Genomic DNA, 12965 nt, shown 5'->3' on the forward strand with positions numbered 1-12965 from the left:
GTTATCAGTTATTTTATCATCATTTTATTAAGTTCATCTTTAGTTAATTTGAATGGATTCGCTAATGTTCCACCTTGAGCCACAACACTTGCCCCGGCTAATTGTGAAGAACCTGGGATAAGTACTCCATGAAATGATTTCATTGGTATCATTAATTTAGAAATAGTTGGCTTAATTAATTTTGTCATTTATGATAAAAATAAAATTGCATAATTTAAATTTTTTTCTTTCTCATTTTCTCATTTTTCTCTTTTTTCATCCTGTTTTGGTTTCAGCAACTTTTCAAGTTGTTGTCAGTAACTTTAATTTTAACTTCGGATCAAATATTGGGTTTCCATCTTTATCTCTTCCAATAACACCATATGGTAGAATCTTCATTTATACTAAAATAAAAATTTAAATTATGCCGTTCTAAAGTTTGTGAAACAAACATTGAGCGTTCATTGAACGCGAAACCATGCATAAACTGTCATATAAGGTGGCATGTAATCTGTACCTCTTCCTGTCGTTTGTGTATATCCTGAAACGTTATGTGAATGTGTACCTGAACCGTTTGAAGTATATCCTTCATTCCATCTATTTTTATTACCATACCAATATTTACCCCTGCTAGCGTCTCTATCAGACCATCCATCAAGAAATCCATTATTTCCATCAGGATATTCAAACGAATTAGTATAAGTATGACTATGCCAGCCCGAGTCTTGAGTGTTTAAATTAACATAATGACTATGAGCAGGTAAATTTTCGCCAGTAATCTTTTTACTTCCACCGGTTTGTTGCCATGTACCGAAACCGAATACATCAGCTGGATTTGTTGAATTCATTGATGTATATATTGAACCAATGGGGTAAATCATCTCAAGAATTGTATTTAATCCATTATGAATATTGAATTTATTATATAATATTGAAACTGGGTAAGAAATTAAAATTGGTCTTGTCATCAATATTAACGTATTATTTTTGAAAATTGCTTTTCTAACATCTTGAAATTTTGTGATTTCAGACCAATTTCTTCCATCACTACTGATATTTACTAAATCACCACATCCAAAAGCAATGAAATACCCATCAATATAAAATAAATTTGTAAATCTATAATTTCGAGTAAGTTTTGGAGTGAATGAATAAACCAATTCCCAACTTGGTGTTTTCTCTGGATCCTCTGAAAAATCCTGTGATAAATAAATATGTCTGTTATAACTTACAGGATATGAATAGACCATACCACCTGAAACAAGAACACAAACATTTGAAGCATAACATAAAGCTTCAATGTCTCCATCAGCTTGAAAAATTTGTTCAAAACGACCAAATGGTATTGAATATGATCTATAAATTTTATCATTTTGTAGGATAAAATACATGCTGTTAATGTAATACCATTTACTTGTATAATCAATTTCCAAATCTGATGACATCATACTAAACATATAATAATTTATCCCATCCTCACTAATGAAAATTTGATTGACTTCATAAATTAGTACCCATTTATTATTAACACATCTAATAGGATTATTTGGATATTTAAATTTAGCATCTTGATTTAAATTACATTTGAACCATTGGATACAATCGAATGAATAACAAGGGCATAAATCATCTCCAACCGTTATCATTCCCATAAATTTACCGTTATTATATTCAACATATAAAATTCTTGGATTAATGATTGGCTTTCGTGTATCAGGATTCCAAACAGATGGAGTAAATGATTCATAGTTTTTAAAATCATTTGTTTTAAAATAATAAAACACTCCAGCTGTATAAAATAAATACGTGGTCACTCCATCATAACATATCCATTCAAAAGAATCTATATCAAAGGTTTTATCCGATGATTTCATAAAATTTAAAAATGGTGGAGTAAAATAGACCTCTGATTGTTTTATTTCTTCATTAACAAATGATATATCAGCTTTCTTTGCTAACTCAGTATTAATGAATGAAATAACTTTTTTCTTATCTACCTTCTTCATTAATTCAGTATTAACGTATTCCTTATCTGTCTTCTTATTTAATTCAGTATTAACGTATTCCTTATCTGCTTTCTTCATTAACTCACTATCCACATATTCCTTATCCACCTTCTTCATTATGTCATTTAGGAAACCTTCTATGAATTCCTCATTTAAATTAAATCTTCCAATCTTCAAAACTTTAGGAAATGCATTTAATGCGTAATATCTCTGTTCTTCTGGTGGAATTGATGTTATATCATCTGTTATTCCTTTAATTTTTGAATTCATAAATAAAATTTCTTTTATATTTGATATCACTGCACCACCTTTGCAAACGAATTCGAAATGGTCATTTTTCAATACTATCTCCAAATCTCCATATTTCAACCTTTGCGTTTGTTCTGCCGTCTTTGAATTATATGCATATGTGGCGTATGTAATGGTCTGAAGGACCTGGGCGCTTTGCGCCTTAAGTTGCTGTTGTTTAATCATTTATTACGATTTAAAAATAAATATTTAATCTGTCATCTCATCAGCTATTTTCTCTATTTGAAATTGCCATAATATTTCATTCATAAATTCTAAATCACAATCAAATAGGTCAGTTATTCTAAATTTAATATTTGATAAATCTTTTGAATGAAGAATAAATGAATTCCCGGATAATTGAAACGGATATGATAAAGAAAATGTGTTTAAGTTGATGGATAAAATGTTTTGTATTGATGGGTAAGAGTTAGGGTCTAATGTTTGATGTGAAAATCTCATTGGGGTATTAACTTTATCACATTTGATTAAAATGAAATTGGAACCAGTGTCAGAATACAAAACATCCCCAACATCTTTTTCAAAATTTAATATCCCCAACAATGAACGAAGATGAGGAGTACAAAATTTAATTTTCAGCGGGAATTTAATAAGGTTATTTATTTCATCAAGTTCAAAAAGTTTATCGGGTTTTGATTTAAAATTTTCTTCATACCATACGATAAATGATTCATTTAAATAACTTAAAATCGTGTTAATATCCCATTTCGCTATCACATTATTTATATACATATCATACGTTTTTTCAAGGTCTACGACCTCGCCGCTATGCGGCTCATGGTCATCTTTAATAAATGATATATAATCTGAAGGGTCTAAAAGAATGGGATTAAATTTACCACTCACAGAAACGAGAGTAACATTATAAATTCCGCTAACTGTTAAATTTAATTCACAGTTATTATTCGAAATAATATTGATAATTGACATTTTTTATTACGATTAAAAATATGGTAAAGCGTTATTTTCCAGTGATAAATAAAACTAGAATAAGATTACATCAAGAATTCATAAATTCAACGAATAAGAAATTCATTCATGTTATAAATTTTAGTGTTTTCAGAAAATATGAGTCAGTGTCATATTCATCAACAGGTTATATTTCACTTCATTCAAATTTAGTTCAATCAAACCCATATAATGATCATTTCATAAGATTTTCAGATGGTATTAAAAATGTAATTGATAAATTAAAATATGAACAGATTGACAATATCGAATTTTTGGAATTTTGGTTTAAATATCCCGATGGAAAAAAGATTGAAGTTAAAGATAAAGCTGATACTATAACAAAAACAATTACAATGACCGATCCGGATAGTGGGGAACAAAAAGAAATAAAACAAACGATAGAAACTGGTGAAAGGTCAATTATTATTGATTATGATTCAAAGGATTATTATTCGATAATGTTAATGCTTGAATATTAAATAGCCTTAACAAAGAATTTTTCAAGTGATATTTTATATTCATCAACTATTTTATTATAAATATCATTATATGTTAAATGAAGTTCAGTTGTTGTTCCGTTCTTTGTTATCTTAATTGTACTAATATCCTTTATCGGATTTATTTTTGCAACTGTTCCGCAGCATGAAACCTCATCATCTATGAAAAATTGAATCTTAACGTCTGAATCTTGAACATCACAATGAATGGCGATAATGTGAATTAATGATTCATAAGGTAAAATAATTAAACCGGATTGATCAATTAAATTTATTATTGAATCATAATTATTAGTTATTATATCACGGTAAATTTTCATTAATTCAGAATTAATGTCTATTTTATATCGATGTTTGATCAAGTGGTGCGGGTATGTTGGATAAGTGGGAATTTCAACAGGTTCTTTACCGGGTTCAGATAAAATGATTGGGTCTCCATCTTCTTTATTTTGCTCCTCCTCCTTTTTCGGTAAGTCACGAGTTAATAAATTTGGTTGAGTTGCTGACCTTGTTAATTCAGGGCTAACATTAACTTTAACATTTTGAATAATTCGTGATTTATCATCATTTACGTTATAACCAACCGTAATCTCTGCTTTTGCGTTAGTGTTCTTTTGACTAGTGAAACGTCTTCTCATTTATAATCGAATAAAAAAATATATTTAAACTTTTATTTTGCTGGAAGTTTTGAATCTATTATTCCCTGTATTTGTTCTTGAAGTTGATTTTTAGCTGGTTCATTGTAATTAATAGACCTAATATATTCATTAATTGCATTCTTATAATCATCTGATTTCTCAAATTTTCTTTTATCTGATTCCTTAACTAAATCATAAGTTAAACCTCGTTGCTGATATAATGGTTTCTTAATTAAATCTTTGAATGCTTGAGATAAAGCACCTGATGCAATTCTTGCTACTATAATTGGTTGGAATTGCTGTTTAAGTTCATCTTTAACATTTGCGAAAACTGGATCGAATAAAGCAACTTTAAAGAATTTCTTAGCTGAAATTTCAGGTCTAATATTTGCATATTGACCATCAAACTGGTTAGAATATCGTGGTAATCCATCCGGTCCCTCTTCAATAGCATTTAATTCTTCATTGAAATAAGAATATGGATTATAACGGTATGAATTAATTGGACCATTTTCACCTTCTCCAATGTATTGTTTAACAGCTTTTCCATTTTCATCAAATTGCATAGGATAACGTTCATTATATGCTTTACGTTTAGGATAATCAGTTATAGTTAATTTATAACCATTTATGACTTTAATATTACCTTGACCATCAGTAACGAAAACTTCATTTATACCATCAGGTTTTCCATTTGGACCCGTAATGTCTGCTTCGTGTGCTTCCCAATTTGGACCTTGACGTTTGGCATATGCTTGAGCTTCTGGTAATGTTAAAACGTTTCTCATTTGTTTAACATCTTTTTGAAGACCAGCAACAATATGAACTAATTCTTTCATTCCATCAGGAACTTTCATAGTTCTATTATATGCACCCTTTTTGTTTGTTCCTTGTTTTAATGGAACCTGTAGAAGATTTGCTATTTCTGTCATGTTTAATTATAAATAAAAAATAAAAATTAATTATAAAAAGTTAATCAAATTTAACACCTCCTTTATTTAAATCAACTATTATTTTTCCATGTTCACCTAATTGCTGATATTGTGTGTAAAGTTCATTAATGCTCATTGGTAAATTCACTTGATAAAGCATAACGTTCAACTGTTGACGACTAAACCCACTGAAAATGAAAAGGTTGATAGATTTGATTTAATGTTTGTGCTTAATGCTTTGAAATATTGAACAGCCATAAAGAATGAACACTGAATGTGTCGACATTGAGTTAATAACTGATTAAAATATGATTTCTCATTTGTTATTAGTTTTGATTTCACTGCATCATCTAGAAAAATGAGTGAATGCAAAAATTCTCTATCAAAATTTGAAATAGAAAGTGTTTCAAATAATTCATCCCGTTGTTTATCAATAATTTTATCCTCTAATCCTTGCTTCTTGATTGTATTATATAATTCTTTATACATTAAAAAGTTTTTTAAATAATCTTCTGCTTCTTCTTGTGATAAATAAATAATTGGAATTTTGATTAAATGCTTTAAAGATTCAAATGTATCATCTGAAGGTGAACCTGAACGGTTGATATAAATTAACACATGTGAATAGGGGGAAGTGTTAGCAATAATGATAATTTGTTTTAATATCGTTAATGTTTTACCTTTATTTTGTTTACCAATTGCTGCAGTGATTGAATTTAAGTAACATTCAGAATATGGAATTTTCATTAATTTTTCCTTAGATAGAGCATTTCTATTATCACTCAATGCTTCATTAATCATATCATCTATGTATGTATTATATACTCCTGCTAATTCTTCATAAGGAGTGTATGAATTTAAATCCATTTAATCAAAAATAAATTTATAATTTTAAACATTTCTATTCATCAATATTTCATCATATGAACTTCTATACTGTGGTGGTGTACCTGTTGGATGATATTTCAAACCTTCATCCGGTGTCCATGTCCAATATGTAGTCCTAGTAAACCAAACCTGAGGAGGATTTGTCACCTTTGAACAGTAAGTGTCATTTTCACCCTGAATGATTGGATAAGCTTTCACTTGTACTGTAACTTGTGAGTTGAAAGTTTCTAATCCATCAAAGAATATACCCGCTCCATCACGTTGAACTGGAATAGTGCATAAGAATGAAGTTTGGTCTTTCCATGTTCTAGCTAATGGCGTGCCATCATCTGCATTCAGTGGTCTAGTTAATGAGTCCTCGTATTCTTCTGTGCATTCATTCACTCCATCTAAATCAGAAGCTTGAAGCATACGTGTAAAGAATATGTCACCCACTGTGGTCATCGCTTGATCGGGGAAGTTTCTGGAATCTATAGTGACCTGAAGACCTCGAAGCATTGGATTTTCTAAAACTGTTCTTTGCATTGCATTCTTCGGAAATGCTAACACAACATCTGTAACATTATGAAGAGCGTATGAGAAATCTGAGCTAATACCTTCAGGAGTGATGCAACCTCCATTTAGTGAACGAACGTCAATATGTTGAGCTGGAATCATGAATGGATCTTCCTTACTGAATAAACGTGGTATTGCTTTAACTGATTCTTCAATTAAACCGTATCCTGGTGTAATGCATTTATCCTCTAAAACTTCCATCTTTGTGCATGAAATAATAACGTCATCAACTGTTGCGTCAGCAGATGTAGCGGCTAAGCTTGTAATTAATTTGGCAGGAAGTCCGATTTGTTGGAATTTGCGATCATATTTATAAACATGATTCATAATCTTTTCATAATTTTCATCAGTTATCTTTTCATAAACGTAATTTTGTAAATCAGCAACTCTTAACGGGTCAACCTGACAAAATACTAAAGTATCCCTGAAAACATAATATTTAAGAATGATATCACCAAATGATTTAGGATAATCATCGAACGCCTGAAATGCTAACAAATCATTTACCGGAATAATCATATCAAAAGTGACATCAACTTCTTCATTTGCTTTCTTGAAAACTTCTGAAGGGTCAATATATTTACCACATACTGAGTTATCATATTTTTGAACATTATTATATAACGAATGAACAAACTTTTTAACTTTCCTTTCTGATTTTGGTTTATATGTTGCAAATGCGAAAGATTCACGGGCGCAATCCATCTGAAGATAACCGGCATCACCTCTTTCGGTTTCTACTTCTAATTGTTTAAAGCTTTGATTTGATGATTTGTAACCAACGAATAAACGCATGCATTTAAAAGCGGCATCACATGTGAAAGCTTTATTTGAAACTAGAGTTGCTTTAACTTTGCGTTTAATATATGTGTCACCTAATTGGTTCACATCATGAGCCGGATTTGTAATTCTTAAATGAGTTTGTTTATCATCAAAATATGAAGCATCAGAGTCATAGCATGAACTTTCAAGTTCTCTATAATATCTTCTACCGTCATTCTTTGCGAATATTTCATTTATCTTTTCGAATGAATGAAACACATTTCCATTAATCGGTTTAGTGTTTGGCACCAAATAGTTAGTCGTCATTTATTAATAAATAAAAAATCAAAATTAAAAGATGAAAATGAATTTTTAATTTTAATGAAATAATCAACTATGGCTGCAGGTATATTTAAGAAACTGTGGGATAAAGTAAAAAGAGGAGCGAGTAAAGTTTGGGAAACATTGAAGACGGGGGCAAATTGGATATTTAAGAATAAAGAAGCAATTAGTGACGTTGCTGAATCAATAACACCAAAAGCTGCCCCAATAAGAGAAGTTTTAAATAAAGGAGAAAAAGTTTATCAAAGACTACAACCGATACTAAGATAAAAATAATTTTAAGCCGCTAAGCGGCGAGATGATCCATAGGATCTCATATTTATTTTTCCACTATCTACCTCCTATTTTATTAAGTATTCCTTCAGCTATTCCACCAACTGCGTTACCTGCTTGTGCTCCCATCGCCGGATTACCTGCTTTAGTACCTAAAACTCCACTTATGATAGTTCCTGCCGTTTTCGCTACTGGTGCCAAAAAGTTTGCAATGGGTTTAATAATCTTTTTATGAACCCAACCCGCAGCTTTCTTAATTCCATCCCATAATTTTTTAAAGAATCCTGCCGCCATTTCTGATTTAATATTAATTAAAAAAATATATTCCATCACTTATATTCTAATTTTTATTTAATGATAAATGAAACCGATTTTAAAAATAAATGAAACAGAGGAGGAAGAAATAAATGAAAGTGAAAATGTTCAACAAAAAATAAACGTTGTTAAACCAATTACTGAAATAAAAATTTTTTCATCTGTTGAAGAATTTAATGACTATTATGCTAATAATAAAAAATTATTTGAAGAATTGACAACGTGTAAATTGAATAAAATGTTTAAAGTTGATGGATTCAAAATTTCAAAAATAAAAGGAGTGATTAGTTTGAAATCTATTCCTCAATCAAGAATCACCTCATTAATGAAAATAGATGATTTAACAAAAAGAATAGAAGAGATTGAAGAAAGAATGAATCAAATAATTGATATCATAAATTCAAATAATCATTAGTTTCTTAAAGTTCAATGTTGAACTCATCAAATTCTTCTTCATCATTACCACTACCATTACCTTTAGCGAGTTTATTTACTCTTTCAACTTTATCTTTTGATAGTCTTTCGTTTAATTTTTTCTGAAGTTTTTCGTTACCAAGTTCTAAAATTTTACATGGATGATATTTAAACCCGTTAAATTCTTTTTCCTCAGTTTTAATCATTAATCTACAAAGAACTTTAGTGAGGTGGTTTTGTTGTTTAAACCATTTATCCTTAATATTTGTTATAAATTCAATATCCGGAATTAATTCCCAAATTTTTGAATTTTCGATTAATTTACCATCAAATGCAAAAGCAATAGGTTTAATATTAAACTTACCTTTATAAAATAAACTTTGTACGTAATCATCAAAATAAACGTCTACTTGTTTAACCTGGGTGAGAATTGGTGAAAGTTTATCCATTAATTGATTCACAGTCACGAATTTTGATTCACTCATTTCTTACGAATTAAAAAAAAATAAATTATTCAAAAATGTAAGACATGAATTTTTAAAGTTTATTTTTTATTCATGAAAATAATTATTTCTAATTTCTTTTACTCTCTCGTATATACTAGATTTAAAGAATTCAGAACATTTCCCATAATCTCCTAAATGTTTTCTTATCCCCAACGTGTGCCAGTTATTATATGAAACTGAATAAACTTTATCTTTATCTTTACACCTTTCATCACTTCCAATATATTTATATCTCAGTTTTGATTTAGCATTTTCATATTCATTAACGTTTAATAATTCACAGTCTTCCTTTTTAAATTGATGTTTAAGATATTCAGGATTTAATACTCTACGTTTATATGCTCCTAACTTAGTTCTAAAGGTTTTTCTACAAAATTTAGGAATTCCATCCTCTTTAATGTCATCAATGATTTCCATTTCATTATTTTCAATTTCTTCTTCTCGTTTATGAGGTCTTTGATTATGACTCCATTGATTCCATGAAATTAAATATTCTTTATCATTATATTTATACCTCATTAGCTTATTTTGGCTTTCATATTCATTTAATAATTCACAATCTTCATTTTTAAATTGAAGTTTAACCCATTCAGGATTTAAACAATGTTTAATTAATCGCGGAATATCTGACATCATCTATATATAGCTTCTTTTATAAAAGATAAAAAAATAAATTATTTTAAAATTAATGTTAATTTTTTAATGATTTATAAATAAATATATTTTAATGCATCGTCTATATATAGATGTAACAAAAAAAGTCACTAAACCCGTCATATCCTACTACTGAAATTGTATCCGTAATATATATACATTTATTAACAAAAGCTTATATTGACTTGATTTTGCTTCTTCTGTCATCTACAATTTTAGGTTTAAAGAAAGTATTTTTGATCACGCAAATATTGAACGGTATTGAGAACAATATATGGATAAAAATCACAGCCTTTGCACATGAATCTAGATTTTTGTATGCGAATGTCAATGAATCAATTAAATATTCTTTGTCAATATTTGTTTGATCTGATGTAACTTTATCTGCCATTTTATAAATGTCAACTTTTGTAGAGAAGTACCGAATGTTTCTCATTAGGTATATTGAAAAAATAAGAGCGCAATAAGTAAAATATTGAAGATATCGAGTCCTGAGATGCTTTGGGCAAAATACGATGATAATTACTGATATAAGGTATAAAGGGCAGTAAAATATGCCAACTAAGAGGTAAATTTTTAATGGTATGTTGATTTTCAAATCATAAACAACATCTTTACTTAATGTTGAGTAATATAATATTAGAAATGAAGTTATTAATGTAGATAGCCAAAGTAGCATACTAAATAAGAACGGTAAAACAAAGGGATCAGGGCGTCTCGCTACTTTTCTTGGCATCTATGAAGTTTTGAAAATCAGACTCACAAAAAATCGATAATGAAGAATCATTTATTCATAATTTATCCAATAATTAAAATCAAAATCGTATTTGGAAAATTTTATATTATTTCCAAAATTTATGCCGTGCATAATTAAAATATTGAATTGATTCAATACACTGCGCGGCACATATTTTAAACAATCGAAATTGAAGAAATATTATGGTTTTATTATAATTCTAATTGGTAAGCATTTAGATATATCTATTCAATCAAGACTATTTAGAATTAAGAAATAAAACAAGGAAAATAAATTTTCAAAATTTAATTCAAAGGAAAAACAAGATAAATGGATTGGTATTTGCATTTTTATAAAATAACAAACAAATCTAATATATAGTTTAAGGGTTATTATTAAAGGTTTCGTCATCATCAACAGTTATAACAAGTTTGTCGGTGCTTGAACCGACCAATTGGGAAACTTTTGGACTAATATTATCAACAGGATTGCTTATCTCATGAATATTAAGGTTATTCATCATTAAATCGTTAAATCTTGGTTCTGAGTTTCTGGAACAGCAAAAACTTGTATTGATGAACCTGAATGCAAACAGAAGCAAGAAAATGGTCGTAAAAACTCCGATTATTTCAAGAATTGATTCCTGAACTTTTCTAAGCTCTTGTCTTATGCTTATGCATTGTTCATCTTGCGCATTTGTCCAATGCGTTGAGTTCTGCAGTTCTAGTTGTGATATATCATTAATTGTCATTGCTGAACAGAGATTTTTATTAATTGAAATATTTAACGTCGTTATTTGAACGTTTAAAAGGAATTTCTTGGCCGATTTTAACGAAAGTTTAATGAAAAATGGTTTAGACATCATCACAGAACAAATAGTTGCATCATTACAAATTTTTTGAGGTTTTTGATGATTAAGTGAATCATCCGTATAAAACTCGGCTGTAAACGTGTTTGACCTACTATTTGAATTCATTGTGATATATCTTTTATATGTTGATTCTGAGAAAAATAAACATTTTGTATCAAAGCCAACACTATTTATCTTATATTTGTAAGAAAGGCCATAGTTATGGATAATTCCATTCGATTTACATATAGTAGATGGAATAATCCATTGAACAAAAGTCTGTTTAAGTTCGGTTTCGAAAACAATAGGTGTATTAGAAATTGAGAACGATCGCGTGTTAGGTTTTATGTGAGTTGATGTTAAATTTTGATAATGTCCTTTTCTGGCAGTTAATGAATAATATGGATAAGATTCTCTAAAAATAAATGCAGATGAATTTCCTAAATCAAGCGCAAGTTTTTCGTTCGGATGTATAGTCGTATGATAAAAACCTGGCCTAATGTATGTAAGAAAAAATACATTGAACATAAAATATTTAAAATTATACGGGTGTGAATAGTTTAGTATTCAGGAATTCAAATAGAATAGAATCAGATGTGAATATCTGAGCTCTAGACGCAAAACATCATTTAAATGACAATTACGAATAGTTTGTAGGCATATTATAGGCTCAAAATCCTTAATGTTGTTGATTTAAGCACAATTAGCTACAACATTAGAAATATGTTATATCTAAGAGATATTAGTTCATGTAAAGTTAATTGAGCATATTTTTAAAGTTCATATTAAAACTTTATTTCGAACATGAAAAAATATAAAATAAACAACAAGTAAAACGAGTAAAACATCAATTCACAATGAAGTCAAATAACATGATGTAATAATTTTCAGGAATTAGCAACAACTAAATTTTTTCCAAACCAAATCCCGATATAAAGCTTATCTCCTGCTTTTATTCCGTAATCAGCAATTGTAAAGAATCCATACAATGGTTCGTCTTCATATAATAAGCATACTGTGTCAAAAGCTAATCCAAATCGAAGTGTTATCATTGATTCAAGTTTATCAATAGTCCAATCTGGGGAAGCATCAATAGGATATGCAGATCCTCCTGGAAGTACTGCATAGATTGTCATTACAAGGCTTTCATTGTTCACTTGTGAAGTCAGTTTGTAATCGTACAAAATTTTGTAAAGAATTTCAATAGTTTACGAAAATCCTTCAAAAATGAAATATATGAGAAATACCTTACCAAATAATATATGGATAAAACTTAATTTGTCGCTTTTCCGTTCAAAAGTTGAATTCCTGAATAATTTGACATCGATGAATAGTCGCTCTAATCTTTGAATAGTTTA

At 29.0% G+C, this 12965-nt stretch overlaps 7 protein-coding genes across 7 annotated transcripts, besides 1 other annotated feature; 1 reads left to right on the forward strand and 6 right to left on the reverse strand.

Moving 5' to 3' along the window:
• Positions 1 to 6053: part of a mobile genetic element that runs on past the window's edge.
• Positions 441 to 1427, reverse strand: TVAGG3_0340240 (keratin-associated protein family; the record flags this gene model as incomplete). Its single annotated transcript, XM_051230722.1, has 1 exon — positions 441 to 1427. One exon carries the CDS (start codon positions 1425 to 1427, stop codon positions 441 to 443), a length of 987 nt encoding a protein of 328 aa, XP_051100452.1.
• On the reverse strand, positions 4413 to 4946 carry TVAGG3_0340250 (uncharacterized protein; the record flags this gene model as incomplete). The annotated part of the gene is made up of 1 exon (XM_051230723.1): positions 4413 to 4946. One exon carries the CDS (start codon positions 4944 to 4946, stop codon positions 4413 to 4415), a length of 534 nt encoding a protein of 177 aa, XP_051100453.1.
• Positions 4994 to 5312, reverse strand: TVAGG3_0340260 (uncharacterized protein; the record flags this gene model as incomplete). Its single annotated transcript, XM_051230724.1, has 1 exon — positions 4994 to 5312. A coding segment is annotated over one exon (319 nt), but the record flags the coding sequence as incomplete, so codon positions are not given.
• A 190-nt stretch (positions 6054 to 6243) lies between the features above and the next one.
• TVAGG3_0340270 (uncharacterized protein) lies at positions 6244 to 7082 on the reverse strand (the record flags this gene model as incomplete). Its single annotated transcript, XM_051230725.1, has 1 exon — positions 6244 to 7082. A coding segment is annotated over one exon (839 nt), but the record flags the coding sequence as incomplete, so codon positions are not given.
• An 11-nt stretch (positions 7083 to 7093) lies between these two features.
• On the reverse strand, positions 7094 to 7550 carry TVAGG3_0340280 (uncharacterized protein; the record flags this gene model as incomplete). The annotated part of the gene is made up of 1 exon (XM_051230726.1): positions 7094 to 7550. A coding segment is annotated over one exon (457 nt), but the record flags the coding sequence as incomplete, so codon positions are not given.
• Positions 7551 to 7913: 363 nt separating this feature from the next.
• Positions 7914 to 8129, forward strand: TVAGG3_0340290 (uncharacterized protein; the record flags this gene model as incomplete). The annotated part of the gene is made up of 1 exon (XM_001301609.1): positions 7914 to 8129. The coding sequence occupies one exon, from the start codon at positions 7914 to 7916 to the stop codon at positions 8127 to 8129; it is 216 nt and encodes a 71-aa protein (XP_001301610.1).
• A 2971-nt stretch (positions 8130 to 11100) lies between these two features.
• TVAGG3_0340300 (uncharacterized protein) lies at positions 11101 to 12786 on the reverse strand (the record flags this gene model as incomplete). The annotated part of the gene is made up of 1 exon (XM_001301608.1): positions 11140 to 11622. One exon carries the CDS (start codon positions 11620 to 11622, stop codon positions 11140 to 11142), a length of 483 nt encoding a protein of 160 aa, XP_001301609.1.
• Between the last annotated feature and the right edge of the window lie 179 nt (positions 12787 to 12965).

This window comes from Trichomonas vaginalis, chromosome V (genome assembly GCF_026262505.1).
Source record: "Trichomonas vaginalis G3 chromosome V, whole genome shotgun sequence".
NCBI lineage: Eukaryota > Parabasalia > Trichomonadida > Trichomonadidae > Trichomonas > Trichomonas vaginalis.